Here is a 27,961-nt window from a genome sequence, read left to right as displayed (position 1 = left end):
TGAAGTATTATTTGTAAAGTAGAGACCCTAGATTAATACAGAGAAAACCCCAACAATCAAACAACCCCTTTTGACCAAGCACTTCGTTTTTTCTTTGGACTGTTACTAATGCTTAAATGCAAAGTGGTGCATAAATAGAGTGGAAAAGGGTAAGTGAACAAGAAACAGTCCATCAAGGGAAACCCCCAGCAGCCTAGACCTATTGCAGCAGAACTAAGGGAGGATTCAGGGTCACTTGATCCAGCCCTAACCCTATGCTTGATCAAAAAGGAAAGTTTCAAGCCTAATCTTAAAAGTAGAGAGGGTGTCTGCCTCCAGAACCCAAACTGGGAGCAGGTTCCTCATAAGACGGACTTAAAGGTGGAAGCCTCTGAATCCCAATCTACTTTTAAATACCCTAGGAACCACAAGTCTAAAGTCAGAGAGCTGTTGTTCCTAGAGTGTTTAAAAGTAGAATGGGAGGCAGAGCCTTCAGTTTTCAGGCCCCTCTTCTGTGGAACTAGCTTCCAGTTTGGATTCGGGAGACAGACAATATCTCTACTTTTAAGATTAGGCTTAAAACTTTCCCTTTTGCTAAAGCATAAAGTTAGGGCTGGACCAGGTGACCCTGAATCCTCCCTTAGTTATGCTGCAATAGATGTAGACTGCTGGGGGATTTCCATGATGCACTGTGTATTTCCTTTTCAGTGGTTCTGGTTCTGCCGGAGATTTCTTCCTGTTTAAAGGTAGTTTTTCCTTCCCACTGTCACCAAAGTGCTTGCTCATAGGGGGTCATATGATTGTTGGGTTTTTTTCTCTGTATGCATTATTGTAGGGTCTACCTTACAATATAAAGCACCTTGAGGTGACTGTTGTTGTGATTTGGCGCTATATAAATAAAATTGAATTGAATTGAAATAATAATGAATTAAAACAGTCGAGCCCAGAAAGGACGTTTCTAACTTTAGAGAGATTGTTCAAATGCAATTGGTGTGTAACCTTTTATAATCTTCAGTTACCTTCATACACCAACAAATACCAATCATATTTAGGTTGTATGTTGAGTATGTCTATTTGTCACAGCTGAAGAAGGTTTTGCCCTCCTTCTGTTGAAAGTCTGGTTATTCCACTGGTTCCAAAGTTCTTTCGCAGCTATTTGAATCCAGGGCAAAAAGATATAATGATGACAAAATACATGGAGCTCATTAAAAGAATCTAATAAGCAATGTCTCTCCATAAAATTGAAAAAGCAATAATAATGAAAAAATAAATTAAACCACTTGATTTAACTGTGCCCATATCACCTCAGTTCTTTGATTATCCACTAATCTGCCAGTGATAACACTAGGCATGTTTAATCCTCACCTGTAAAGCATGAAACTGATGAGAACACCATATTTTCATGATGACATCTCACTGGGTATTGTCTTGTCTACATAAGCAAGGTAGTTGATAGTCCTACTGAAAGCAGCCATGGAACACAACCCTCCATCTCACAACTATGTGGATTCCAACTACATGCCTTTAGAAAAAGGAAATAAGTGTAATCTTTGTAGGAAAACTATAACAAAGCCAAGGTTACGCACCATTTAGTGTAAATGAAACAATGAGCTCTTTTGCTTTAGATAATCCATTTTGTTGTAGACTTTAAGTTGGGAATCAGGACTTATACTTTTTAATTTCTTTAAATGTACCTTTAAAGAAATAAAGAATTTAAGTACTTTTTCCAAATAGTTGTGATACACTCTCTACGGACTTTGTGCTATTTTATTTATTTTTATCATGGTGCGCTGTGTGGCAGACAGGATGGAGGACCCAAATGCAGGACTCATAGATGGACAGAAACAGAGGGTTAAAATACACGGAGGGATAACAAGGGAATGGGACACAGAAGGAGAGCACACCTGAGAGTAATCAAACACAACAAGGAAATCCAACTAGACACACTGACATGAGACACAGACTACAAAGTAAAACAGGAAACATAACACATAGACACGGACTTGACAAGGGGATACAGCTGACAGGGGAGACAGAACTACCATGGAACACAGAGACAAAAACCAGAATACTAAGAACACTAACACTGAAACCAAAAGACTAGGAATGATAAATACTGACAAACTCAAAGTTCAATAAATAACACAAACTCAAAACACTGGGTCAGTGACCCAGGACCGTGACACCAGAGACATGACACCAGGAACACAGGGGAGGGACAAAAACAGAACAGAAACCAAGAAACTTGAAACTATAAATAACAACAAAGAAATCCCGGACTATTAATAATTCAAGATACAGAACACTGGGTCACCGACCCAGGACCGTGACAATTCTAAGTTGGTCTTTTAAACTTTATGATCGCTGTATGATCGCTGACGTCTTGCATTATGTCTTCTGAAGGATCATTAATAGGGTCATTTCCTTGCATAATTCCAATTCCTTACATACTATCTTTGGATGCGTAACCAACATGACGACAGGCTTCTATTCATATCCTACAACTTTGTTCAAGTTGTCATCTGATAATGTTGCATAAGTCAGTGGTTCAGTAACAACGTTTTGTCTGTGCCTGTAGAGTGTAAAGCAGCTAACTCCTAAGTATGTTGCAATTTCTTGCATTCCAGTAATTATTACATAAGACATCTGCTGTATCACAGTTGACCTTAATGTCCAGTCATGAGAAGTGGAAGCAGCAAGACAGATCTGGTCTAAGATGTGGTTCTTGTATGGTTCCAAAAGTAGTGAATAAAAAAGTTCAGCCAACCATATAAGGATGTATGTAAGGATAATGTATTCACTGTCAAATGACAGTATAATCAGCTCTGTTTACAATTCATGTATATGTTTGTGTTTCTTTCTTTTCGATGCCGTTGCTCATTATGCACAGGCAGCAGATAACTACAGAGGTGAAGAATCCACAAGGCAACTGTTTTAAATAAGCACTGTTATCTTTTGCTTTTTGGGAAGTTGTATGTAAATGTAAATGTGTAAAGACACTGCTTGCTGCTCATTTGCATGTGTAAAAATAACCCCTATTACATCTATATAGCAAGTAGCTCATGCATCAGACTGCTCTAAATACTCTGTTTCAGACTCTGGCTCTGTGTGACATCAACGAGAGCAAACATTTTTAATCTGGCACGCAGCTGCACCCACCAGCTCTTCCAACTTTCTGTTCAGGCGTGGCAATCCATCAAAAGGAAGTTGGCCTGAAACTGGTCATTGTTGACAATTAAATATGGGGAAGCACCAGTGCCCAGTATAAGGTAACCAAGAAGGAATTTGAACTGTGAATCGTGTAAAGTTACTCAAGTGGAGTCCAAGTCCAGTATAAATAAAGTATGGAACTCCAAATCAGAACTAAAGGTTCTTGATTTTTAGGTTGGAACCCATGCAATGGACAGTACGCTTCTGAATATGGAACTCTTATCTGCTGATAATATGCAGACACCTTAATACAATCCTTTAATTTTAATGATCACCCTGTCTCATGCCATTAAGACATTTGAAAACAAATATAAGAACTTTAAAAAAGATTCCTAAATTGTACAGGATGTACAGTGTACAGTGGAGTGAAATTACAATGGAGGTAATGTGCTCAGACTTTTTATGTGCCAGTAGCATTTTGCACAACCTGCAGATGCCTGATGGACGCATGACTAACCCCACAGTAAAGCATGTTCCAGCCTAGATGTAACAAAGGCCTCAAGGTCTCAAATAGCTGCCTTGATAAAATAGGCTTTATTTTGGCTCACCGTCTCAAATAAAGAAAGCTAGATCTTACAACAGGTCTAACCTGGTTTTCAAGTTTAAGATCTGCTATCCATTTTAACTCCCAGATTAGCAATGATCAGTTAATGTCCTCCTTGCCATACTCCTTTTGTCCTCTAGGGTCAAAAATGACCCCACCTCATTTGAGAGTGTTTTTAAAGTACATAGTATAAAATCTTAATCAATTCTGTGTTACACCTTAGTTTTACTTAAAACCAGCACAACCACAAAATTTCCCTTCATTTTGCAATTTAGTGCCACCAGACCTTGTTTCCATAAAAGTATACCCTATTTTTGAGTGAAAATGAAATGAGACAATAAAATATTAAAATTTTTAGATTATTTTGACTATTTGACTAACCACAGAGTGCTATATGTTGAACTTTAATGAGAATAATCACACCTGCTGTCCTCTGGGGTCAAAACGGACCCAATCTGGTTTGATTGATACTTAAATAATATGCAGCGGATATTTCACCCACTTTTAATTAAAACTTAATTCAAACATTTTGACACTATTTCTTTATTCTATTTCAAATTTAAGTCTGATAAAACAGCAGTCTGGTAAAAAAGAAAAATCAAGTCATCAGTTATTGTCATGGCGGGGTGCGCCGGCGTGAGGAAAGAGGTAGACCCAGATGCAGACATGGTGGAGACAAAACGTAGTTTCAAAAATAAAGCAAGCCTTTATTGGCTGATTGCAAAAGAAAAAACAAGGAACTAGGGAAACTAAGGAGGCTATGAACACTGTGTTAACAAAAAGGCTGTGACACTCAGTGAAAAACTATAACAAAACTGTGAACACTGAGTAAACTAGAAAACACAGAGAAACAATGGAGTAAACCTATGAAAACTGTGGTGAGGTTAACAGACGATCTGACACTGACTGAGTGGAACACACAGACTAAATACACATAAGGAATGATCAAAGGAAGTAGAATCACATGCGGAAAACAGGAGACAACAATTAACATAATGACAGGACACGTGAAACTAAACATAATAAACACAAAACTCTTTCAAAATAAAACAGGAAACATAAGGAGATCCAGACATGACTTGAACTTGACAAACAAAGAACTTAGACATGAAACATGGCAGAATGTAACTAGATAAGCCGAAATTAAACTAGACTAAAAAGAATAACAAAACACCAAGAAACTCAGAATACTGGGTCACATGACCCAGGGCCATGACAGTTATTGAGATTATAGTTAACAACCAGAGTCGGTTGCTTTGGCGGAATATCACAGATGGGTATGTCAAAGTTAATTTAGGTAACTGTTTTAAAACCACTTCAAGTTTTTTACTGGCAGCAAATAATCACATCTGTTGTCCTCTGGAGTCAAACATTACTCTATCTGGTTTGACTGTTGATAAAGCATAAAGCATAAAAAATCATCCATCTCTGTGTTTCAAGGTTTTATTCAACTTTATTCCAACTCACTACCTGACAATTTCTGTGTTTTGGCATGGTAGGACACCAGGGCATGGGTCTTAGTGAAGGCAAACTTTGATAAGAACCAAGCCGTGAAGATGGCGCCGGTGAGGTCGGCTGCCGTCACGACTGCTCCGACCACTTTTTCTTTGTTTTTTAAGTTAGTTTTCAGCGTTTCTAAATCGGCAAAATCACCACCATTGGGTACATTAGGTATGACAGTGACACTCTTGTTTCTATTGGTATACAATGTACTCACAATTCGAAGTTTTTAACTCCGGATCCGAGCTGGCCGAGTGAGATCTTGAGGGAGAACAAAGGGAAGCGGCGGCGGCCTAGAGGGAAGCGAGCCGGCGTCAGGAACAGGCTGAGAGCTCGTGCACACCGCACACCTCTGCCTAGCATCCTGCTCACCAACGTCCAGTCACTGGAGAACAAGCTTGACGACCTCAGGGCCAGGGTAAAGTTCCAGAGAGACATTCGGGACTGCAATCTCCTCTGCTTCACCGAGACATGGCTGAACCCAGCGGTGCCGGACCACGCCATCCAGCCGGCCGAGTTCTTCTCGGTTCACCGCATGGACAGGACACGGGACTCGGGGAAGTCAAGGGGAGGCGGCGTGTGTTTAATGGTGAACAACAACTGGTGCAACAGTGCGAACGTTGTTCCTCTCACACGCTCCTGCACACCAAATCTGGAACTACTGTCCATCATGTGTCGTCCTTTTTATCTACCTCGGGAATTTACATCGGTCATTGTAAGTGCCGTTTATATTCCACCACAAGCGGACACGGTCACCGCCTTATGCGAGCTGCATGAGGCACTCACACAGCACCAGACACAACACCGGGACGCTGCGCTTATTGTGACGGGGGACTTTAATAGCGCCAACCTCAAACGCGCAGCGCCGAACTTTTATCAACACATCACCTGCCCCACCAGAGGTGAAAGGACACTGGACCACTGTTACTAGTGATGGCCCGCTTGAAGCTGACGCTCCGGAGCGTGTGTCGAAAAAAACAACACACTGGTTCAGAAGCACTGTGTCGAGGCTTGCTTCGTTTGGCAAAAGTCACGTGACCAGTGACGTCCGAAGCTTCATTACGCACGTAACTGCTTCGGTACCTGATTCAAACGGATATAAGGAAGTGAATCATCCACAGGATTCGTGGAGTGTGTTGATGGTGACAGATAGCGACGAGGTGATCATTCCACTGACAGATATGGAGCCAGCGAGGAAGAGAGGACGTTCTGGCGTGTGGGAATATTTTGAGTTGATTTTGCTCAATTCATTTTATCTGCCGAAGTGAAAAACTTGAAATGTCCAAAATCATGTTTTCATAATGTAAATATCATTACAGCATATGACTTTAGGAACACTTCCATGTGAATTAAAGCTAATGAAGACTACAAAAATGTATTTGACACTATACGTACATTACATTGCTACAGTTTAGAAAATCATTTTGTTTATTGTTATTAGGTGATAGTCTGAGCTGTTCAGAAACAGCTCCGATGATGATGTCAACGTGTTTACGGAAGCGGTTGTGGGATTCATCGGGAAACTAGCGGATGATACCGTGGAGACAAAGACTATCACAACGTTTCCCAACCAGAAGCCGTGGGTGGATAAAACCATCCGCGACGCTCTGAGATCCCGCACCGCTGCCTACAACACGGGACTCATGACGGGGGACATGGACCCGTACAAAGCCGCGTCATATAACGTGCGGAGGGCGGTGAAAGAGGCGAAGCAGCGCTACGGGAGGAAACTAGAGTCACAACTCCAACAGAGTGACTCTAGGAGCCTGTGGCGGGGACTAAGGACAATAACGGACTATAAAGCACCAACAACCGGTATGACGAACGCGGCCGTGACTCTGGCAGACGAGCTGAACACTTTCTATGCTCGCTTCGAGGCTGCAGCTAAGGACTCCAACGATGCTAGTGTTAGCGGCGCTAACGGCTGCAGACAGGAAGATGCTGCCAGCACCAGAAACGTGCTCGTCATCTCCGAGCATGAAGTAAGGAGAGCCTTCAAGAGAGTGAACACCAGGAAAGCAGCAGGCCCAGACGGCATCCCAGGTTGTATCCTAAGAGACTGCGCATACCAGCTAGCTCCTGTGTTCACTGAGATATTCAACATCTCTTTATCTCAGTCGGTGATCCCCACATGCTTCAAAGAGTCCATCATTGTTCCTGTCCCGAAGAAACCCCACCCTGCTTCTCTCAATGACTATCGCCCTGTAGCCCTCACCTCAGTAGTGATGAAGTGCTTTGAACGCCTGGTCAGAGACTTCATCATTTCTTCACTACCAGACACACTGGACCCACTACAGTTCGCTTACCGTCCAAATCGTTCCACAGACGATGCCATCTCTCATCTCCTCCACACATCACTCACTCACTTGGACACTAGAAGGGGGAATTATGTTAAAATGCTCTTCATAGACTACAGCTCTGCATTTAACACCATAATTCCCTCCACACTCACCACCAAGCTGGAGCATCTGGGACTCAGCTCATCTATGTGTCAGTGGATCTCCAACTTCCTAACTGGCAGACCACAGGCAGTAAGGATGGGCGGACATGTCTCAGCCTCCACCACTCTCAGCACTGGAGCCCCCCAGGGGTGTGTTCTGAGCCCCCTGCTGTACTCTTTGTACACATATGACTGTGTGGCCACTACCAGCTCCACCACCATCATCAAGTTTGCTGACGACACCGTCGTGGTGGGCCTGATCTCTGATAACAACGAGACGGCCTACCTGAAGGAGATTAGGAATCTGGAGAACTGGTGCCAGAGGAACAACCTCCTTCTAAACGTCAGTAAGACAAAGGAGTTGATAGTGGACTTCAGCACTAAGCAGGAGAGGAACTACCAGACCCCTGTCATCAACGAGTGCCCAGTGGAGAGAGTGGACAGCTTCAAATACCTCGGAGTTCACATCACGCAGGACCTGTCATGGTCCTGTCACATCAACACCGTGGTGAAAAAGGCCCGTCAGCGTCTCTACCACCTCAGACGCTTGAGAGACTTCCAACTGCCCTCCAAGGTGCTCAGGAACTTTTACTCCTGCACCATAGAGAGCATCCTGACGGGAAACATCTTAACCTGGTTCGGGAACAGCACCATGCAGGACAGACGAGCTCTACAGAGGGTTGTGCGGTCAGCTGAGCGCACCATCCGCTCCGAGCTCCCTGACCTGCACTCAATCTACAGCAGGCGGTGCTGGACCAAGGCCAGGAAGATCGTGAAGGACCTCAGCCATCCCAACAACGGACTGTTCTCTCTGTTGAGGTCAGGAAAGCGATTCCGCTCCCTGAATACCAACACAGAGAGACTGAGGAGGAGCTTCTTCCCGCAGGCGATACGGTCTCTCAATCACACCACCACACAGTACTGACCCACACATACAGTTCTTACACACACACTGGACATTCTGGACATTGTTTTCACTTCATTACTTAAATCACGCTGCTGTTATTGTGTATATGCTGCTGTTATTGTGTATATATTTATTTATATTTCTTCATACATTCTTATATAGTTCTATATTGTGTATTTTGTTGTACAGTTATTTTATTTTCAACTTTAATTTATATATTTTATCTTATTCTTCCCAGTTAAATTTACCCTTCATTCTAATTTGTGTTGTACAGTTATTTCTTTTTTAATCTTAATTTATATTTTATTCCTTCCTAGTTAAATTTACCCTTTTTAATTTTTCATATTTATTTCCTATCTTATTCATAGCCTTTTCTTTTTTTTGTTTTCTTTAGGTCACGAGCAGTTGTCCAAGCATTTCACTACATATCGTACTGTGTATGACTGTGTACGTGACAAATAAAATTTGAATTTGAATTTGAATTTGAATTTGAATTTGAGCCGTGTCCAAATTTGGCACAAGGAGGAAGCTCAGGTTTATTCCTCTGTACTGGTCCCACAGTACAGCTTTCTTTTCAGCAGTTCCAGGCCAAGGGCATATGAAGTAAACAAGTTGTCACAGGTGGTCATTTTCTTTTGGAGACCTTCTCTAATGATAAGGGCAACTTGCGTGCCTGACTGCAGGCCAGCAATGTGCCATCATAGTCTAGCATGTTCCATGTACAGCTGGACCTGGCATCACATACTGCCCATATTTTTATCTCATAGTTCCCCGGTTTACTTGGAATGCCTGTAGTTGCATTCGATCCACCTTTCTTCATCTCTTGTTGTCCCTCCTTGTTTGTCATTGAGTTGGCTGTAGAGCAGGTCATCTGCTAATTGGATGGTTGTTGGTTCAACCTCTATGTGCTCCAGTCTGGAGTTCTTACCAAGGTGTCCTTGGGCAACTTGCTGAACCCCAACTTGGTCTCTGATGCATCCATTGGCATGTAAATGTTAGAAAGCATGATACATGGTGTATAACGCTTTGAGTGCTTGAGTGAGCACTGAAGAGGATTTCAAGTCATCAATACGAGACCTGGCATAGAGTATGTATTTAGGCCATGGTAGATTATCTCTCTCTGTGACAGTGAAAGACGGCACATGAGACAGTCACGCATCGTCTGTCACTGGGAACAATAGAAGACCAGATCAATGTTTCCTCATATGACTGCATATATTCCTATACCTCAGCTGACTCCTCTTTCTTGATTGATTCTTCATCTTCATCATAATTGAAATGAAAGATGTGCAGTCTTCTGACACATCTTCTATTTCAGTTTCACATCCTGAAAAGTGAAGAAACTTCAAGAAGCCCAGTCATTATCTTTCCAAGCTCCCTCAACTACTATGTCTGGATGCCTGAGAGCTTACTTGAACATATTTCAGATTCCTCCTCATCATCATCTTCATCAATTTCCTTCACTTTATACCTTTCTTCCACTTCTGCAGAGAAAGAAGTAGCATGTCGTCTAAATATTGGCTATATTTTCCTTATCTTCTAACCCTGGATCCTCCTCATCAGTTGATTCTTCCTCCTGATTATATTACAGGAAAATATATGCATTGTTCTTCTGGTCATTCCTTTTTGCACAACATGGTAAAAAAAACAAATTAGCACGCAAGCCTCAAGTGCAATGTAGAGCACCTGCCTCCTCATTATACTGCCTGTTTTGTTGTTGTTATGACCACTGTTTGACCCCACACATCAATGATCCAAGATCAAAGATGTTTGAAAGCAGTATGGTGTGACAATATGACCCTTTGCATCACTTTGTACTGTCCTCAGAGGACAACAGGTGTTATTAGATTCAATTAAAAAACCCATAAACCAATAAAAATATACAAAACTTATTCTAATCATGCATAGCATAGTATTGAACAACTTATTTTCAGACCATTTGATGAATAAAAAACACATTTTGATGGCAAAAGATTTCTTTGGGGGTCAGAAATTACCCCAGAACAACAGGGGGGTTAAACCGAAATATAGGATAAACGTTCTTAATCTTTCAATTCAGATCAGTATCATTCCAAATGTCTCTTACTATTTAAGATTTTTAAAGGACCGGTACAGTTTAATATCTCATATGTTTTACATGCCACCTTAGAGGCAATGATGCCTTAAGGCAAGTTCTGCTGCTTAGAAACACTAAAAATGTCATTATTGTAGCTCTATCACCACACAGAAGTAATGAATGTACCCAAGTCACAATAAAATTCATGCAAACAAATGCAACTTGTTTTCTTCACAGCTATGTTAGATTTACAGAATTTATATAATTTCTGATGATATGAAACACAAAAGACCTTGATGATGAGCAAAGCAGGCAACTACCAACAATATGATCCCCATACTCTGCCAGGATAAGCAATGCATCTTATACAACACCACACAGTGTGGGCACTAACAATATATTCTCTACATTTCATTTAGTTTCTTCATTTGTCAGAAAGCTGGACTCATACTCCTGCTGCTCTTTATTTACATTACACTGGGCATTGTGAAGAGGAAACTGCAGCACCAGGATAGTTATAGTTAAGTAAAACAAATCTAAGAACTAGCTAAAATGATTTTGTGAATCTGGAAAACTAGCTAAAAATGAAATATTCTTAGTTTTAGTACTTTTTTTTTAGTTTGGATGCACACGTTTGCTGAAACTTTGGATGTCTAGAAGACTTTGAGTCAACTGATTTCACAAAATTGAATTTTTTTCTTAAATCTCTCCTGTGGGATGTGCTTTCCACATATTAATACTTTAAAAAAATGATGAATCATCACATATCAAAATGGTTTATCAGAATTGGGTGTGCCCATTAGGGTAGTGGTGTGCCTCGCCTACAATTATACGTTGCACAAACAAAGGCACAAAGACTGCTAAAACGTTGGTGTGTAAGTAGTGAAGCCTGTAGTGAATTGGTTTTGTTAAATCGAATCAAACATTCTGGCCAATTCAGCATTATGGAGAAAAAATTTGTAGGCAGAGATGGTTTGTTATTAGGCCCGTGCCAGATACCATCCTGAAAAACGCAGCCATGTTTTTTCTTCCAAAGCTGTTTCTCTGCATCAGTGGAAACCTGTTGCATAGCAGGGAGGGAGGGAGATATGTCACTTGAAGAGTGACAAACTCCTTGTTACTCTTCAAGGAGTTTTGTGTGTGTGTGTGTGTGTGTGTGTGTGTGTGTGTGTGTGTGTGTGTGTGTGTGTGTGTGTGTGTGTGTGTGTGTGTGTGTGTGTGTGTGTGTGTACGTGTCACCTCCTGCTCAGCTCCTGCTCAAGGAACTACATCCGCCCTATAGAAACTGGGTTAGGGTTGCTAGTGTGAGCTTGCCACACAGCAACAGCCTTTGGCAGAAGGACAGGATCTAGCAGTGAAGCCACTTTGTAGTGGTGTTGACGCTGTTTTAACTTGAGCCAGTTTTCATGGTTCAGTGAGGGCAACCAACTCAGCAGTGTGCAAGGCTTACATAAAGAAGGCAGAGAACCAGATTTAAAAACTCCATACTGTGTGAAAACTGCATAGCTCACTGGATTCTGACCAGTGGCTGGATGTCGAGATAGTGAACAATCTACAATAATAACAAAATCAGGTTTAAAGGCAATAGGTGTCTCAGAGAGAACTGCGTGAGGGGAACATGCTTCATTTAGCACAGAAACACAATTATGCTTCTTCCCTTCTCCAGCAGCAGGCAACATTGTGGACTTCTGTTCTGAATGAACTGAAGTTTTAAATTAAACAAAAAAAGCTTGCTCAGTTTCCCATGCACAATAGTGTGCAAAGTGGTGTTTCCAAAACAACATAGTTGGGGATAAATGTGAGAGACTAGAAGCACATTCCTAGAAAAGACACTTGCTTCTTCGTTACAGGTTTTGCTATTTTATGAATCATTTCAACACAATTGGGTGAAAGGGAGTTGCCCTTAGCTGTGATCACATGACCCAAAAAGTTGATCTGTTGCTTAAGTCTAGAAAGACAGACTTTGTGTCTCATCTGTAACATCACAATGTCAACATCACATTGTTTTTTTTTTTATTTGGGCTGCAGATTAAATTCTCAAAATACAACAAGAGAGTTGAAGTGATTTGTCACTCATCAGTTGCAGTGATTCTGAACTCAAATCATTGTAAAAGGTGGGAGCCTCACAGTAGCCGAGACACAGGCAAGTGTGTGTGTGTAACCTTTCCCCTTAAGATTAAGGTAAATGAATACTGCGTCCCAGAAAAAAGAACCAGAGAAAAACAGCAAACATCAGGAAGCAGATGAGAAAAGATGGTGTAAGGATTTGGAACATTGGAAGCTGGACTGATCGTGGAACGATCAATCCTGCTTCCCTCAAAGACCCAAAAATGGGGGTAATAGTAGGGGGAAAAGGCAATTTAATGGCTATTGTTGTTGGTGAGGCCTATAATCACCTTTTGGGGTAATCAATGAGGTCTATATCATATTTACCTTGAGCCTGCAGTGTCTTAAGGACTTCTTGAAGGGCTGGAATAGCTGCAGCTTCCTCCTGTGATAGAACTAAAGGTGCTATTATTGATAGCGCTACCAACTGAACAGTTCTTTTTGTGTGCACAACAAGAGAGAAAATCCAGTTTGCTGCTCCCTGCATTTAGCACCAGCAGCCAGTAGCCACAGTAGGGTTAAATTCTCTGCAGGTAACAGTGTCTTGCTTGAGTCCTTCGGGTGAGGCAAATGAATCATGACTTTTAAATTTGTGGCACTAACCAAAGTCTAAAAACCAGAATGGGCTGTTCAGCAGCCACTGCCACCTGAGCCATTAACATTCGAGGGGTCAGCTGGAGGGTCTGCACATTGTTGTCGGGTGTGGTTGACTATGCGAGAAAAACTTGTTGATGTGAAACCCCCGGTGGTAAATATGCTCTGGTTGTTACTGAGTTGCTACAACAATCCGCCTATGCCACATGCTGTCCAACTGTGTTGTATGGTGGTAGAGGCTATAAAAGCTGCCTTCCAGGATTATCAATCACTGCTACGTAAACTGTTGTATGAAGGTGGAGGCTGAGCAGGTCTAGAAACTGGAAGGGCACAATCAAGTTGCGACACACTGAGGACCTAAGGAAGGATAAAAAGAGGATTTCTCTGAGAAGATTTCTGTTTCTTCCTTATACGTGTTTTTGTCTAGTAGCACATAAAGTGAGCAATATTATGGGAATGGCAATGAGTACAGTGGGTCAGATTTGTCTGTGAGTGTACCTTGACTGAAATGTGTATTTGAATCAGTACCCTGATGTCACTACATAGTGATCATATGAAAGGTTATCAAACCGGTCCGCTGACACTAAACAAGTTTGGTCAGTTTCTACTCCCTTTTATTGTCACCAGTATGTGCAGTGCTTCAATGCTTTTTGCTTTTGACAGTGGGTTTACTCCGTCCTATAATGACGTCCAGACCAGATGTCAACACGGAGAAACAAACCTATTTTTATCTGAAATGTATACAAAAATAAGTTGTTTTTGAGGGAGTTTAATTTGCCTTTGCAAATGGATCAAATAAATGATATAAGAAACAAATTAATAAATAATAAAGATTTGAAGAACAATACTACAGTATGGATGCTTTATCAGCATCCATACCGATAAGACAAGATAAGATAAACCTTTATTGTCATTGCACAGTCATACATAGTACAATAGTACAATGAGATTGTAAAACTGTCCTATGTCAGCACTACATATAACACAACACAAACAACACAACACAGTATATTAACTTAGTAAAAAGAAGAAGAAGAAGAAGAAGAAGAAGAAGAAGAAGAGTATGTGTATTGCACACTGTTATTATTGCACATTCATTATTATCGCACCTTGTTATAAATATAAATATTATTATTGTTATTGTTTTAAACATTGTTACCTCCCCCCCAAAAAAGTCCAGGGAGGTAGCCAGTCAAGTCAAGTCAAAGTTTATTTATATAGCACATTTAAAAGACTACTGTACATCAAAGTGCTTTACAATAAAACCGCATTGCAGGCAGAACAAAGAAATAATAGTACAATTATACTTAAAATTGCATTTATGTGGTGTAGTGCAGGCCGAATGAAAGTCAAACTAATTTGTTTCAAAAGCTAAGTTAAAAACAAAAGTACAAGTCAAGAGCAGTAAAAATGAAGAAAAACACTATAGAATAGGAAAAGATAAAATACAATAACATACTATACAAAATAGAAGAATTTGACACCATTTCTCAGTTGGCCCAGTGGCTCACCACCATGCTTCTCTGTATCAAGAAAACCATACAGAGGATGAGGAGAGTGACCTTCGCTGACTTGCCTATCTTGCTTATAAGCCCTAAACAAATAACTTGCATTCTTCTTTTTTGCCTTGACCTCTCACTTCCATACTAGCAGCCTTCATAATTGTTTGACCATTACCCTTTGTATTCACAGATACCATTTCTTTCCTGCAGTATTCTCTCAAATTCTATCCGCTGAACACTACCTTTCTGAGTGCAGGCTTCACACAGTATGTAAACTGTATATTATTATGAATCAGGTATTGGCCCAGAAATAGTTCAGTTATTCATAATTGTGCTGCAATACCAATACCAACCAAAACCAAAATGCCAATATTGATAAAGGCACTCAAATTTGCTTTGGTGATTTTGAATGCATATGTGTACTGTTTTGACAAAGGAGAGCGCCTCTAATTAAACAGTGCTTGATCTCAGCTGCAGAGGCCAAGAGTGTCTGTCTGAGGTTTTTCCATTGAATATATACCCCCTCTGACTTATGACGCAAATTTCTCAGGATTTGGACTTGATTTGATGAAGATTTATAAAACATGCTTTTATAAGCACAAGTAATTAATTTGCTAATTGTTTTCATATCCATTAACAGCAAGTTTAACAAAATTTCCATAAAAGAAGGTGATGGATGTCCTTCAACTCTGTGAACATTTGCATGGTTTCCATCCGTGTAGGAGTGTAAGAGTGTATGTTTTTTCCTTCTTAATGTTTGAGTTGTGTTTTTCTGTCTTAGGCTCAGGCTGAAAAGGAAAAACAAAACAACAACAAAAACAAACAAACAGTTTTTAACGCCTGCAGAGATGCAATATATTAAAGAAAAAAAGAGCTCTAGTGATCTGAACAATGTGCTCATGTATCCAGATGATTTTGTCAGTGAACAATTGGTCTTAAATTATTTGTGATGTTTCCGGTCAAACGTTTGAATAAACCTGTCTCGTGGGCGTGGTTTCAACATGTGGGAAGGGAACACTTGATCTCATACAGTCCTGCACCTGCATTAAGTGGGATTTCTCCCTCGCCTGCTGAACAGAAACAGGATTGCAAAGCTAAATGATCAGGTTTTGCGCTCCTGCGGATCTGTTTGCGGTACCTGAGGACACTTGGAAACTAATTTGATTTTTTCCTCTTGCTTTACAGTAATCCGATCAGTAAGTATTTTCCGCAACTCATTTATCATTGGTTTCACTTTTTTTTTTGTTTTTAAGGGGTTGTCTTCCGCTTAGGTGTAAAGTTTGCGCAGTTATATAACAATTGAACCAAATCATGTATAAATTAAAATTAAAAATGTCAAACGTTCAAAGTTAGTCTTGTGCTTACGAAACAAAGGCTCTCGCGTGAAAGAAAAAGAGAGGAAGTCCTTTCAGGCATTTTTAATTGTTAGGTTTCCCTTCTCCTCAGCCATCGCACGTGTTGGCCATCGAGACGTTTCTCCTTTATATCTCTGCTCGCCTCTAATTAAAAACCGGCGAGCAAACATGTTCGCAGGTGCATTTTAGCAGATTCGGCTACAAGCTACTTTTTTTCCCATCTTTGTCAGTTGGAAAACTCCTTAGAAATATCTGTTTTAACAGTACGCACTTGCACTGATATTATACGTGGATTGGAGAGATGTTCTTAATTTAACTGCCGTTTAATTGGTTATCCAACTGTGTTGAATTACCTACACTGGTAAGTCGATTAGGAAGCAGTGTTGCCAACTCCTCAGTGAGGAAAATCGCTATTTGCTGTCCTACAAGTCGCTAGAAGTCGCCAAATGACGTCATCGCCTAATTTGCATAATTGGTCATGCTAATGTAATTGTAACCTACATTGTTGGAGAGAGAAATAACATCGTGGAAGAGACATGAAGTGAGTAAAAAACGTCCTAAATGCAGTTAGAATTTATTTAGAACTACAAATTAAATTTCTTTTAGCAATTATTGTTTTTTTTAATGTCACAATTCCAAACCTGCTCCTTTATCCGGGCCTGGACCGGCAAAAGTGACCCGAAACTGGCACTCTGGTGGAGTTACTTTGTGTGCGAGAGTGAGTGTTTATAAGTAGTTTTAAACCTTGTGATCCACAAAACGGCATAACAGTAAAAGAACTGACTGCGTTACAGTCAGTGCGGGAGCAGCGGCTTCGCCCATGCGCGATTCATTTGCCGTTTGGACGCACAGGTGTGAACGTCTCCTGCCTTGATAGCAGCTGGGGGAGGACTATCCTCCGCCTGTGAGCGCTTTGGCACGGGTGAGGTGCCCAAGGCAGCACCGCTGCTTGTTGAGAGTAAGAGCGATACGCGTTTTCACGTCAAAAAATCGTCATAAATAAGTCTCCAATAATACCAGAAAAAGTCGCCAGATTTGTCGCTAGTCGCTTTTTAGAAAAAAAGTCGCTAAGGGGCTCTGAAAACTCGCTAAATATAGCGACAAAGTCGCTAAGTTGGCAACACTGTTAGGAAGTAGAACTAAATAAGTACTTTAATAAAATAAATAAAAAAATGTGTGTGTATTTGTATTTATAGATTGATTCAGGGGGAAACGGCAGATGTGTTATAGGCTATAATGTTCTGCCTTAACTAATTAAAAGCCGCTTTTCACCCTTCCTTGTATAAGGTTTGAAAAAAATCCTACGAAATGTTTGCACATTCAACTTTGCGCGTTGGATTAATCGGAACTCGGGAGGGACGTCACTCCCGCGCGCAGGATTAGCGAGGAAGAGCCATTCAGGCATCACTGGCAACACGGCACAATACTTGATTTTTGCACTTTAAAACAGCGATGGCCAGGCTGTTCAGTGCAGTCATAAATCCACAACGGTGGCAGTACACATTAAACGTTTACAGCTTTTCTTTTGTCCACGTTCACTGTCTCTACTTGAATCATTAACTCGGGGTTGACTTTCAGAGTAGCAAATCCGAGACGGGGGGCGGTCACATTCAAATTCAAATTCCAGCTGGGAAATGTAAATTCCAATTTATTCACGAATGCATAATTTGGGATAATCTGCTTACATTGAACTGTTTTACCCAGCATTAAGAGTTCATTGTATTACAGAAACTGCATTAGATTACCAATGATCTTATGGCCCCAGCCTCTAGCCTATACTTTTTGATAGCCCTATAGAAGTTAGGCCTATGGAAAAACAAACAAACAAACAAACATGGAGGTGACTGTTTTTGTGAATCTGTGCTGTATAAGTAATGGATTTTTAATTTAGTAAAACTACATCATGATGCTGTGATCTTTAACTCTAATAGGTAATAAGTTGCTGACAGAAGTGTAATTAGTAATTATGTCACTGAGCCTAACGATCCTGTTGTGTCACCTCAGCATTTAAAACATGTTATCAAGATTAGACCAGGACTCCATCATAGTCGTCTTCTCTGTTTCTAGCTTAACATTTTTGTGTTTTCTTCAAAATCTGCCTTTTAAAAAAAATTCAAATAAGCTGCCCTATATACATTTCTATTTTTAAAGAGTGAATGCATTTCTTATGAGGCTGGGCTCTTTTCAATTTCTGATGTAATATTGCTTTTTTTGCCCCCTGTTTACAGGTACTTCCCGTTTCTAACCTACTGAGTTGGTGTAACCTGGAATACAGCATATTGTCCAGTCCCCATGAAAGATGACTCATATCTAGAATGGCACAAGTCGCAGCTTTGCTTACTTACCTCAAGTCAATGACGCGTATTCAGACATTCAGTGTTATGGTTCTTTTCTTCTCTTTAATTTTAATCGTTTTCTACATGACTGTCCAGGTGGAGACCACCCACAGTTTACGGAGTGTAAGAACACAATTTCCCCAACAGAAGGGCATTACCAGGCATGTTCATTTACACAATGTTTCAGCTGGCTTCAGACAGACCATTCCTAAAAGCAGAGCTTACTGGAACCGTTTACTGTACTCAGCCCTGATGAATCTGGACAAGGGAGGAAACCCATTCAATCAAAACTCTAACTGGTCTAACTGCAGGCTGACAAATCAAGAGTTTCTGCAAATCAACATGCATGACTTCAGCTCCTACCCTGTCCAATTTCGGGATTTTCTGGAGGGGATGAACTGCAGGACTGCCCCAATTCTGATTGATCAGCCCAACAAATGTGCTTTCAGTAAAAGGAAGACGGAGAGCCACACCTTGTTGCTTTTTGCCATCAAGTCATCTCCCAGAAACTTTGAGCAGAGGCAGGCAGTGCGAGAGACGTGGGGCCGAGAGATGACGTATCCAAATGGACTCAAAGTGCGTATGGTGTTCCTTCTGGGGAGCTCCCCACCACAAGATCCTGACCTGACCCCACTGCTGTCATTTGAAGCAAAACTCTATGGGGATATCCTGCAGTGGGACTTCCATGAAACATTTCTAAACCTGACGCTCAAAATGAACATGTTGCTCGACTGGACATTGAAAAGCTGTCCTCATGTCTCCTTTGTCTTTAGTGGGGATGATGATGTATTTGTCAACACCCCAGCACTGGTCAGGTACATCGAGTCTCTCGAGGCTTCTAAAGTATCTAGTTTGTATGCTGGTCATGTTATAAGTGTTGGAAGTCCCCTCAGGGACTCAAATAGCAAATACTACATCCCTATGAGCTTCTACGATGGCCCGTACCCTCCTTATGCTGGTGGAGGTGGCTATCTTATCTCTGGAGCTTTGCTGGAATCCCTCTATTCACTTTTACACATCATTCCTTTCTTCCCCATTGATGATGCCTATGTTGGGATGTGTTTCATGGCTTTAGGGATTTCTCCTGAGGCACACTCAGGATTTCAGACATTTGATATCAGAGCAGAAGATCGTGAGGATCTCTGTGCATATAAAAACCTTATTCTGGTTCACCAGAGGTCCCCACAGGAGTTAAAAAAGTTGTGGAAGGGGATTAACAGCTCCCTGTTGGCTTGTTGAACGGGACTGGTTATGAAGATGGCAAATAGTGACTGCACTTGCATATTAAAGATTTGTTTCTCCACTAATGTACTATTCACGGTTTTGCAGAGTTGATTTTCTATAGACCATCTTGCCAGCAAAAAAAAAGAAATGTATTGTGAACAAAATTAAGTTGCCGTAAAGCAGCTTGATTTTGTTACCAGACTGGGTGTCATCATGTAAAGGCATTTGATTGCCCATTCAGGCATTAAAATCACATGTAGGTGAAACCAACTTGTTTTTGATGACTCATAAACCGGCCATACAACTGAAATGAAATAAAAACAAGAATGAATGTTCCTCAGTTTATTTTCCACGAAACACCAATCACGAGCTAGGTAAGTGTACAGTTCTGGGATTTAGAACAGTGTGTAACATCACCACAGCATACCATCCCATCTAAAAGTTGAGTGTGTATACTAAGAAGCATTTTAATAGTTCTTTGAAATACGTTAAAGCGGTCACTTCAGTGACACACAATGAAACCTGTTAGACGTCACTGAACAGGAGTGTAAGAAGAGAAGAAACACAAAGTCAAGTTCCATTTTTTTTGCCCGCTGTTGTGTTTATATTGTGAGTAATGCATTCACGCTGCAGCAGGTGATTCTAGTGTACTTGCAGAACATTACAGAACCTGGAATTAATGTGAAATAAAGGTGTGAATTTAAATTTGAGAAGCTTTACTACCAATAGTAAATCTTATTAACTTAAGGCACCAAACCCAGACACATGAAGAGCTTGGAGTTTTGTAACCACAATCTTTCTCCCCACTGTCATGCAGAAAGAAATGACAAGTATCAAAACTACCTTTTATGAATACAGCTAAAACTGTGCAACAGTCTATTTATCAACCAAACTTCAACTTGTTTTGCCCCGTAGCAAAAAAGTTATTTTTCATACAAGTCTAGTGGGTAGTTCTCTTTGTACTGCTGCACATGTCTCCACAGGGACTCTCTCTGCTTGTTCAGGCTGGGTATCATCTCCTGGTACACGTCGGTGAACAACAGTTCAGGATTGGGTTTGAGCCGCCTTTCAGCCCTCTCAAACGCCTCCATCACCGTCTTGCGCGATTGTTTTCGCCAGCTCCTCTCGTCATCTTCACTCCACCATCCGCGGGCTGTCATGTAATGTCTCAGCCTGGAAATGGGATGGTCCTGTTTGTCCCAATAGTTCACTTCATCCACCGAACGGTACGCCGAGCTGTCATCGCTGGTGCTGTGGTGGCCAATTCTGAAGAAACAACAAAATACATTTTTCTTAACATGACTTTTCATACTTTCGCTGTTTCAGGATGAGTACATCTGTGGTGTACAGCACTCTTCAATTACAACCCAAAAATGTACTTTTAAAATTCTACACCAAATCACAACAATCTTCATTATAGCAACATAAAATATTAAGCGTTTCTAACTATAAACCTTTAATAATATTTAGATGATCAAATATATTTTCACTTTACTGCCAATATTAAATGATCCTTTTATGGCTTAGGGGGTAAAACCCTTGCATTCTGGTAAAGGTGCATATCGATAATCTTAAAACAACAGCGAAATTAAAAAATGATCACAGCTAAAAGAAAGCCACCTGGCTTTTGTAAAGTGCCATATTTACTTGATGAACTGCACAGTTCAGAGTCTTCATTAGCAGCTGGCTTTAGTTTACACAAAGAAAATTGACTATTTTAACTACATAATCACATTTTTGTTAGATTCTGGCTTCAAACTTCTGACTCGGCTGTCAGTCTACAAGGTTAAAGTTGGTTTTGTAGTCCAGCAGAGGTTTGCTGCCTGCTCCAGCTATATTAGATGAAGGCAGCGTACAAACTGGTCTGTTAAGTATGTCTGTGGGCCATTCTGGCTCGTGCTGTTGTTGGTCTGTCCGCCAAAAGTGAGTGGCAGCTCTCTGAACAAAACATCTTGTTGATTCCCGGGATATGAGGAGAATGGCCAGAGCACATGAACCTGTTCAAACTTTGAAGTAGATGAGCTTCAGCACCAAAGACTACACTGGGAGCCAAGAACAGGAAACCGTTTATTTTCCAGATGGGAGTATCGGAATTTGAGATGAACATGGAAACCTCCATCCATCCTGCTTTATGTGAACGTTTCAGGCTGGTGGTGGTGTTTTCGTGGTGTGGGGGAAATTTTCACTTAGTATTAACTGAGGATTGAATTTTATTGCTTCCAGCAGGATCATTTGTTATGTCGCAAAGGTCAAATAACCTCAAACAGTTTTTTTTTTTTTTTTTTTAAACATGACAGTGAGTTCACTGTACTCAAACATCCCTCCACAATCACCAGATCTCAGTCCAACAGCGCACCGTTGCCATGTGGTGAAAAAGAAAATTCAAATCATGGAGGTGCAGCAGACAAATCTGCAGAAACTGCATGATGCCATCATGTCAATATGGAACAAAATCTCCAACCCATTACTAGGCAAGGTGTACCTAACCAAATTCTGTTGAGTGCATTTACTTATTTATTCGATGCTGTCCATTCAAGTGTTAAATTTCAGTAGTAAAATGAAACATTTATAAAGAATGAAGAAAATGTTAGTGATGAACTGTCAGCCTAAAAACTGTTCCACATGTCCTTTCAAACGCAGACAAAATCACTCAAACATTAACAAACCTGTAGGTCATTGCCTCAATGAGGAATGGCTGGTTCTCAGCCACAGCCCTGCGCCTCGCTTCCTTTGTAGCGTTGTACACAGCAAACACATCATTACCATCAACACGAATGGACAACATGCCATAACCAGGACCACGAGCAGCTGTTAAAGAAAAAGAACCAGAGGTGTGTGGATAAGAGCAGCTGGAACATCAATCAGACAGCAGCAGAAAAGTGGCAGAAAAATCACATTCAGCCTTACCGATGCCATCACCTCTGTACTGTTCGTTTGTAGGGGTAGAGATGGCGTAGCCATTGTTGCGGCAAAAAAATATCAGTGGGCACTCAAGGGTGGCAGAGAAGTTGAAGCCGGCGTGTGCATCCCCTTCGCTAGCTGCTCCTTCTCCAAAATAGCAAATGACGGCACGGTTTGTGTTCTCTCTCTTGACTGCATACGCAGCTCCAGCCGCTGAAAGAGACACAGAGCCACAGACATATTTACAGCTGTGTGTTTGTCTATCCTGCTTCAGGCAGCAGAGGTAAATACACAGGCGTGGAGCTCACCCTGAGGAATCTGTGTGGCCAGAGGAGATGAGATGGTGACAAAGTTCAGATCTTTGGAGCCATAGTGGACGGGCATCTGCCGGCCCTTTCCGAGGTCATCAGCATTGGCGTAACACTGAGCCATGAAGTGATCCAGAGGAAAGCCTCGGTACATCAGCACTCCTGTAATAGAAGATGTGTCGCACGATTTCTCACAAGACAAGAGAACCAGACCGACTGAAGGAGCAAACAGTGGGGATATTAAAATAAGGACTGGAGACTTGGGAACCCTTTTTTTGTTGTGGTCAGTTTTTTTTTTTAATGTAAAACATATTTGTGTTTTACATTCAAATGTGTCCATTCTGATAATTTCAGCAATCTTCCCCTCAGAATTTGCTCACGTCTGAATCCTTATATTGATGCTATGATTATTATTCCTCATACTGAAGTGATGATTGTTATTCTCTCACTGATAGAATAGTCAGAAGAGCACAGGAGGAATGTGATTATTGTGCACCACATCCCTTTAGCTAAACTATCTAACATGCTTGGAATGATCTTTTTATAAGGTAGGCAAGAGTCTTATTACTTTGGTAAAACCTTAAACTATGAGAGGGAGCACTGCTGATGCCAGTTAGCCTACAGCTGGTTATACTGTGTGGCACTGAGGCAAATAGTTTTTGACTCACTGGATTTTATTAATTTTACTAAACTTTACTAATTTTTGGAAACCGGATGAACTCAGTTTGTAAGCAATAAATATTCTTGTTAAATTCTCATATAAACAAGTTTTTTTCTGTAGTAATCATTTGACCATACTGCAAAGTAATTTGTTCAGTTTCAAATGTTGTCTGGAAGACATTTGTGATAACAACAACAACAACAAAAGGAGATGTAGAAATGAACACTGAAGTGGTCAACTGTTTTGATTACAATTAAAATGTTCATATGAACAATGGACGAAAAAAAATAGAACTATAGTAGTTGGGGGAAAAGCCCAAACGAAACCACATTTCATTTTTACCAGCTTCTCTGTATTGCCCAAAAACCAGATCGTTTGGATCCAGAGCAGCAGCACTGCCGATGTGTGTCCCCTCCTCACCATAGTTAGTCATGTAGAAGGAGATCCGACCCTGTAACGGACAGGGCTGGACGGTTAATCAGACTGTAATCTCAAGTATGATTTTTTTTTTTAAGCAATTACGAAAATAAATTGTCTCAACTCTGTATATTTTTATATATTTTATTTATTGTTTACTCTATTTAATTTGTAAAATATGTGTACACACGCACACACACACACACACACGTAGAAAAATATTTAGTATACACATCCAGAAATGCACATACTATTATATATTGTACATATATTTATTAGTTTCAGATGTAGCCATTCTTGTATTTTGCTTGTTTACATTATTGTATTTTGCACAACTCTGTTGCTTGTGAAGCTCGCACACAAGAATTTCACTCACATGTGCTGTACCAATGTACCTGCACATGTGATGTGACAATAAAAGTGATTTGATTTGATTTGAAATAAAACAACTGGGAAAAAATTATTACTTTTGCATTAATTTTACCTGAAATCGTTGTGTTTTGCTGTTATAAATCAAGTGCACCTCTTTCTTTTACAGCTATTTGGTGTCCTCCCTTCATAAAAACTAAAACTCACTTGCTGTTTAGTTCAGCTCGAGCCAAAATGACTAAAGATTTGGATGGAATAAAACTAATGGTTTAGTGAATATCTGCTTGTGTCACAGGATCACTCAAGAGCTCTCACTGGATTTCTTTCAGTAATCAGCAACAGTTGGCCTTTAAGTCAAAAACACTCCCTAGTCAGCGCCCAACTTCCCTATGAGATGGACCTGTGTCCTCGAGAACCCCTATCTAATTTTTATGCATTCATTTTTAATTTTAAATTATAATTAACATAAAAAAAGCCCTGCAGCAGACTGGCGACCTGTCCAGGGTGTACCCTGCCTCTCGCCCTAAGACAGCAGATAAGTGGAGATAGACGGATGGATAAAGAAAATACCCTTTGAAACACCTATTTTTAAGTTCAAAAACTGCTGGTGTTGTGTTTTAAATAATCAGGTTGAGCCAGGAAATGCAGGAGGAAACATACCTGTCTTTGAGACTCATAAAGAATGCGGTCCATTGTGTTCAGCATCGTCATCTTTTGATAAAAGTTCAAAACTGTCTCTTTGGAGAGCTGCGTAGGAGAGAAACACATAATCGACAAATTAACATTGGCTCAACAGACTGCAGGGGTCTTAGGGGCACATTTGGGAACCAGGAGCACAGGCAGGCTGATTGTACCTGAGGGTCTTGAGAGGGGTTGATGATATTTCCCTGCCTGTCCATCACTCGGTACACTGGGATCCCAGAGATGACATTGGGCTGGATGAACTCGAGCTGATCCACAAACTCGGCCGAGGCTCCTGGAAACTGGGGCTTTTCCAGCGAAGAGTCAAAGGTCTGCTGCAGCTGAAGAACCTGAAAGGATTGAATACAAGCATTATTTATTAACAATCTCATTGTGGCTGTGGCAAAGAAAGGCCCTAGGAAAAGCAAACACGGCATATCAGGTCACACAACTCATACAAACTGTCAAGCACGTGGTGGAGGGGTGACGATTTGAACTTGTTTTGCAGCCACACAATCGTGAACTCTTCTGTATCCCAAAGTATTCTAGAGTCAAATGTGAAGCCATCTCTCTGACAACCACTGGGTCATGCAACTGGATAATAAGCAGCAAATCTACAGCAGAAAAATAAGAAATTCAAGGTGTTCCAATGGCCAAGTAAAGTCACAACCTTTAACCTGACTGAAATGCTGTGGTAGGTCCTTAAGAGACCTGTGCACAAACAACTTACCTGAATTCCTATTGTGTATATATGTATTGTTTTATATTTGTGTTGCTTCATTTCATTTTGCTCTTTTCCCCCCCCACAGGCTTGTCCACCAGGACTTTGAACTGCATTAATGAAATGCATAAAATTTAATTATAAATTAAGTTTGGTGACTGATTCTTAGTTTTTCTATTTATTTTATTTTTCAAAAGGCTAGTTTTTATTTTAGGTAACTTTTTAAACATCTAGTTTAAGTTTTTAGTTTTGTTTTAGTTAACTATAATAACACTGGTTGAACCTTTAGAGATTTTAGAAAGCTTAATTTCAGAAAAATGAAGACAATACAATACAGTGGAACCCCGACTTACGAGTACCCCCATTTAACAAAAAATTCAAGTTATGAAGGCACTTAACGGCAATATTTCTGCCCGTGTTACGGCAAAATGCAAATTTTCGACTTGCGAAAGACCCTTGGGAACGAATTAATTTCGTAAGTCTGGGTTCTTATAAATGAGGAAGTGATTAAGTATGTACTCCTTCCAGTGTAGTTCTATTGTTCCGCTGTAACAACAATTCACAAATCTCTTTCCCATACAGATTTTAGAAACTCCACATGAGATTATTTTTAAAGAGTTACATCCAGATTTAAGTGCTGGAGCGATCGAAGGAAATAAAATAGCAGTGAAGGACATACAGCAGCAACAGCAATTAAATAAAGTTGTTTTGAAAAAATGATGCATTCGAGGACATCGGATTTCCTCCTTCACGCCCCTTGGTTCGACCAATGGAAAAGAGGCTAGCTAAATCCTTAGCCGGCTGGCTAACTAGTCCGGTGTGAGAGTCAAAACAACAAAAATTAAAATTAGTATTTATTGCAACTCAAGTTGTTTAGTAAATGTCAAACATGTATTCACTAATTATGTGAGAGTTAGTCTGACTTTTCACGGATACACTGGAGAATCGGTATAGCATTTCAGCAAGGTTGTTAGCCAAGTTAGCGGCTCCGTAGCTAACCAGAATCTTTGTGCAAACAAGATCTAACCCCAAAACTTATTAAAAGATTCAGTTTATTTTTAACAGTATTTCTACTTGATTGAGTTGGACGATACTCTTTCGTGAGCCTTGCTGTATCCCGGGCTCTTAATGACAGCGTTATCTCCAGTCCAGCCTCCCATAATTTATTCATTGCTCAATCCAAACAGTGCATGAGAGTTTTCACTTACAGTTACCCTGAAGCCTCTGCGCTGAAGCAGTCGATATGCCTTCAGTCCTGCTGTCTGACGGACAGCGCGGAAACAGAGCCCATACATTTTGCTCATGCTGCTCACAGCTGCCATCTGCACACTCAGTAGTTGTTTGATTTAACCGCCGCCGTACACCAGGTAAGGAGAAGTTACACTGGTGGATATGCACAAATCTGGCCAACGGAACTACTAATAACCACCACTCGCTGTCCTTCCTGTTTTCATCCACAGTTTACAGGCCGAGAGTCGCAAACTGATTGCAACATTAAAGTCGGCTACAGCATCCTCCACATCCGCTCAGGCCTTCAAAATAAAACCCCAAAATGTGAAGCAAGAAATGCTACGTAGCATTTAATCTGTAGGTGTAGTTCTGCCGGAACTAACTACGCTCCTTCACCCTTTCCCCCAGCAGGTGAGGATTTAAAAGATGCACAGATAGTATAACGGGAAGAAATTTATTTGTCACTTTTTACGTATTTCACAAGCTGAAGAAATGATTGATTAAAGCTGTCGAGATTTAACACTCTTTTGTGGTAGAATAACAATAATAATAAATAAATGAAAAATGCGTGGGATGCCCAGGAAGGCAGAGTGTCAGTTTTATGAATAAAGCCCCCCCTCATCGGGGGATTAACCTGATGAAAGTCCATTGTGTGATGCTTTGCGTAACGACGTGCCCTGGTCGTTTTTCTATGGTCTTTTTGAGCGATTTCAACTTATCAAAATCAATATTGCCTATTTTAAGATTCAGACACACTAACGCAGTCACATTAACAAAATGTGACAGTTATTGCAATATGATACGTAATACATCTTACAGAAAGAAGTAAACATAAAAGAAAAAAATGCTTTGCGTCGGCATTTACGCATTTGTCTTTTGCACATACAGATCAGTTGTAACACACGTGAAACAGTTTGTAA

The 27,961-nt window shown here is 40.6% G+C and overlaps 2 protein-coding genes and 1 long non-coding RNA gene across 3 annotated transcripts; 2 read left to right on the top strand and 1 right to left on the bottom strand.

Moving 5' to 3' along the window:
• Positions 1-30: 30 nt before the first annotated feature.
• Positions 31-23,435, top strand: LOC120737060. Its single transcript, XR_005696664.1, has 3 exons — positions 31-230; positions 7,234-7,236; positions 23,423-23,435. It is a non-coding gene; the product is annotated as an uncharacterized LOC120737060 (long non-coding RNA).
• Positions 15,885-19,965, top strand: b3gnt2l (UDP-GlcNAc:betaGal beta-1,3-N-acetylglucosaminyltransferase 2, like). Its single transcript, XM_040037500.1, has 2 exons — positions 15,885-16,034; positions 18,422-19,965. Exon 2 carries the CDS (start codon positions 18,509-18,511, stop codon positions 19,766-19,768), a length of 1,260 nt encoding a protein of 419 aa, XP_039893434.1. The 5' UTR covers positions 15,885-16,034; positions 18,422-18,508; the 3' UTR covers positions 19,769-19,965.
• bckdha (branched chain keto acid dehydrogenase E1 subunit alpha) lies at positions 20,081-27,324 on the bottom strand. Its single transcript, XM_040037499.1, has 8 exons — positions 27,020-27,324; positions 25,264-25,440; positions 25,070-25,156; positions 23,966-24,074; positions 22,963-23,124; positions 22,661-22,867; positions 22,420-22,561; positions 20,081-21,019 (listed from the first exon to the last, which is right to left on the bottom strand). The coding sequence occupies exons 1-8, from the start codon at positions 27,131-27,133 to the stop codon at positions 20,677-20,679; spliced, it is 1,341 nt and encodes a 446-aa protein (XP_039893433.1). The 5' UTR covers positions 27,134-27,324; the 3' UTR covers positions 20,081-20,676.
• Between the last annotated feature and the right edge of the window lie 637 nt (positions 27,325-27,961).

Source organism: Simochromis diagramma, unplaced genomic scaffold (assembly GCF_900408965.1).
Source record: "Simochromis diagramma unplaced genomic scaffold, fSimDia1.1 OVJJ01000463.1, whole genome shotgun sequence".
In the NCBI taxonomy this organism is placed as follows: Eukaryota; Metazoa; Chordata; class Actinopteri; order Cichliformes; family Cichlidae; genus Simochromis; species Simochromis diagramma.
Note: the sequence above shows the minus strand (reverse complement) of the source record. Positions and strands in the feature narration are given on the sequence as shown.